The sequence below is a fragment of the Merops nubicus genome, unplaced genomic scaffold, assembly GCF_000691845.1.
Source record: "Merops nubicus isolate BGI_N331 unplaced genomic scaffold, ASM69184v1 scaffold21312, whole genome shotgun sequence".
In the NCBI taxonomy this organism is placed as follows: Eukaryota; Metazoa; Chordata; class Aves; order Coraciiformes; family Meropidae; genus Merops; species Merops nubicus.
The window spans coordinates 38,415-42,238 of NW_008594551.1; the positions used below are offsets into that span (position 1 = coordinate 38,415).

The 3,824-nt window shown below is 56.9% G+C and overlaps 1 protein-coding gene across 1 annotated transcript; it reads right to left on the reverse strand.

Annotated features, from left to right (window-relative positions):
* Positions 1-716: 716 nt before the first annotated feature.
* On the reverse strand, positions 717-2,884 carry LOC103768673 (chromosome unknown open reading frame, human C1orf210). The gene is made up of 3 exons (XM_008935825.1): positions 2,380-2,884; positions 1,562-1,708; positions 717-1,081 (listed from the first exon to the last, which is right to left on the reverse strand). Exons 1-3 carry the CDS (start codon positions 2,789-2,791, stop codon positions 717-719), a joined length of 924 nt encoding a protein of 307 aa, XP_008934073.1. The 5' UTR covers positions 2,792-2,884.
* Between the last annotated feature and the right edge of the window lie 940 nt (positions 2,885-3,824).

Genomic DNA, 3,824 nt, shown 5'->3' on the forward strand with positions numbered 1-3,824 from the left:
CCTTCCTACCACATCTTGCTGGAGAGGGAAAGGAGAGAAGTGACATGTCAGGAAGCAGTGATGGAGAGGAAAGTACAGAAACCCTGTGGCTGCAGCAGGGCTGCCTGCACCACAGCAGGTGACAGACCTGTTTGCACAAGACATTCATGGTGCCACAGACCTGCTGTCTCACTGCTGCACTTAACAAGGAACATATTTATGGTACTTGAAAGCACACGTAAAAACAAAAACCCACATCCCAGCACTGGGAGAACCCCAACAAACCATCACAAGCAGAGACAGGGTTAAATCATGCTTTAATCACACCCCAGAGTGACATCATATGGAGGGACAGGGAAAGGCTGGGTCCAACGCCATGGGGCAGTGGGGCCCATGCCTGAGATCCTGCAAGGAGCAGCAGGGCAGGCTCCTCTTCTCACCCCATCAGGCTGCCCAGGCACAATAGTCACCATCTCCTTCATCCTCAGCATCTGAGCAGAGCTGAGAGACCAGCAGCATGTCCAGTGTCCCCAAGGCGGTGCAGCCCTGCCGGTGTCATGCTGGAGCAGTGTGGAGCTGGCTGCCTTCAGCCTCCATCACTTTATCCACTCTCCTCTCCTCTATCCTCTCCTGCCATGTGGGGCCAAGAGCAGAGGGCAGGTGGGAAAGGGCAGGAAGAGGATGGAGATGGGAGGGGGGCGGCAAGAGGCCACAGAGTTGGTGTTTGGGCTGCATGCTCAGATGGAGAGGTGCAAGTCCCGCTCCTCTTCCTCTGGCAGCCGCTCACTTGGCTGGATGTAGTTGTCCTCAATGAAACCGTCGTCATCCTCAGCTTGCAGGTCGGCAGCACCGGGCATGGGGTGGCTCTCACAGGCCTCTCGGCCGGAGGAGCCCATGTCCCAGCCACTGCCGTCCTCCATGGGACTGCCCCCAATCGAGCTGGTTTCAGGCAGCGGCCGGTGGCGGTAGCTGGCAAAGTTTTTGTGGAAAAGCTTGCACTTGGCAGCCAGTGCGATGAGGATGGAGATGCCAATTGCTCCCACCAGGAAGCCCACCAGGTATGGCCAGCTCCTTCCTCCCTTCCCGGCTGGCGGTGTGGTGGCTATGGCACAGGAAAGGCACGTCAGGGCATGGTGGGTCAGCCTGTGGCATACCCAGCACTCCTCTGCAGCCAGCCCTGTGCACGCCTGCAGCATGCAGGCAGCACTGGGTTGCCTTCATTAGGAGCAATATAAATGCTCTTCACCAAGAGGTTGGTACCAAAGGTGTGCAAACACTGCAGGGAAATCTGCTAGACAGCTGTTTGAGACTGGCGTTCATCACTGTGAAGCCTGTACTCTGTAACAGCTTCGTCGCATCTGCTAACTTGCCTGTTGCAAAGCCAGCAAACGTGTCCAGGTGGTGGCCACCAAGTCACACTGGAGGCCACTCTCCCCACCAAGCCACTGCATGAGCAGTGGGTGGACAGCTTGAGCCCCCAGGGCTGCAGGGCAGAGCAGGTCTCCACCTGCATTTCCCTCCGAGTGATGGAGAACAGGAGGGACCTAGACCTTATGGAGGCCTCTATAGCTGCACAACTTACTGTTGCTGTGGGTCACTGTGATCTGCTGCGCCGTGCTGTCCCCGCGAGGAAACCGCTGCTTCACCTGGCAGCCCAGGTCCTGGGGAGCCAGACCTGCGACCTGCTGGCCCCGCAGCCCCGGGGGTGATGCGCAGGTCACCTGCACAGCTGGGAGACACATGGGCTAAGGTGGGATGGGGGTCTTCTTCCATCCCCTCCCCAGTTTAGAGAAGATGATCTCTGCCTGCTCCTGTGTTGATAGGATGCATCACAAGGTGCTCCTGGCTCTGCCTTCCAGCCTTGCCAGCCCTCAGCACATTGTAAGGCACAACCAAAGTTAAAATCCCCTGACCAAGGAACCATGCAAGTGTGTCTCTGTGATTAGCAGGATCCTTTTAACGGGATAATTCCAGAATCATGGATACTGATAGAAGCCCCACTGTTACAGGGCTGCTCTTGCCTGGGAGCTGCGTTCAGAGGGTTGGAGCCTGATCCAGCTCTATAAGCACTGCTAAGCACTCAGCAGCTCTTGAAAAAGTGGTCACTCCACACAGATACGCATGGGTGAGTTTAGGAGCTGAAGTGCATATGCCCCTTACCCAGAGGAGTGGCTATATTATCCTGCTGTCATTCCTGGAAATATTTTGTATCATGTGTAACTGTAAGCAAGGAACAGACGCATCACCTTTCAGCTTGCTGTCCCTCAATAGGGTGGGAGAGGTCACTAGAGAGCTATCTCAGAGCCCACCCAGGGGTTGGAGCAGAGGATTGAGCGGGACCCCTGCACCCAGGGCTCCTCCTGCCCAGTACCAATCCTGCCATCTGTCCCGTCAGCTCACCTTGCCTGCGCTGTAGCCACTGCTGCAGAGGGTGTGCGGTGCAGTTGCAGACCCAGGAGTTCCCTTCCAGCCAGACCTGTGGGACTTCCTCCATCAGCTGCAGGCTCAAGGTGTCCACAGAGACCAGCATGTTATGCTGCAGGTCCAGGTGGAAAAGAGCCTTCAGTGGCAAGAGGAAAGGGACCTCAAGCTCTTGCAGACTGTTGTTTCTTAGAAGCAGCGTGTGTAGGTTTCCCAAGCCCTTGAAAGAGTCCCTGTGTAGGTAGGCGATGCTGCAGCTGCTCAGGTCCAGCAGACGCAGTGCCCCGAGGTTGGAGAACACTGCTGGGCTCAGTGCCAGCAGGGCATTGCTAGAGAGGTTGAGGTAGCGCAGGGAAGGGAAATGCATCAGGAGAGTCCCGTGACGGGGCATGACCAAGGAGTTGAAGGAGAGGTCCAGACCAGTGATGTTGCTTGGAAGGGAACCTGGAGCATGCAGGAGGCTCTTCCCATTGCAGTCAGCCCATCCCTGGGAAAAGAGCTACTGTCTGCTCTATGCTGGGGAAGATCTCTAGACAGAGACTCCCCAGAAGTTCAGATGTCTTAACTACCCTTGCAGAGTTTAAAGAAACAAAGACAATTTAAAAAAACACGTGAGCTTCCAGCTTGCTGTGGGCCAGGATACATGGAGAAAGATGAGCAGGGCAACCCAGGACTGAGAGCAGCCAACGGAAGAACTAAAGGAGCGTGGAGAACTGGGGGGAAACCCAAACAGACAAGATGGGCATAAAGGGACCAGATTGTCACTCTCTTGTCCTCCCTTGTCGGTCAGTTGTCATACAGGGTCAGCTTGCAGAGACCCTTCCTCTTTCTCCCCCTGGTCTGCACCCCCAGCTCCCAGGGCTCTTGTGTGACACAAGGGCATCCCCCCAGCCGGGGCAGGGAAGTGGGTGAGACCCCTGCCCAGTGCAAGGGCAGGCAGGCAGCAGGCAAGGCTGCAGAGCAGTGAGCACCTGCACCAGGCACCCATGTCAAGAGCTGCTCCTGGGGCCCACGCGAGGAGCAAGAGATGCTCCTTGCCAGGCACTTGGGTATCTTGGCCCCATGGTTTTCTGACCATGGCTTTAGTCACTGCATCACAGCGCACTGGAGAAGGGACTGAGGGGCTGGGAGACCCTCGGGGATGGGCCTTGGAGCTGCTCACCATGTTTCCCTTATGGGTGGCTGTGTTATGGCTGCAGCCAAGAGACCCCCAGAGTCAGAAATGCCACGGCTCAGACGGCGCTCTGCCAGCCCTGCCACGCTCCAGTGAACAGGCTGGACAACGTGACGTGTTCCGCCCATGGCTGGGAGCAGGACAGCCGGGCTCCAGGCGTGGGTGAACCACCCCTGTGGCTGGTGGCCACTGGCCCAGCACATCTCCCAGTTAACTCCGCTTGCTTCTGTGGGTTTTCATTGCTCATCAC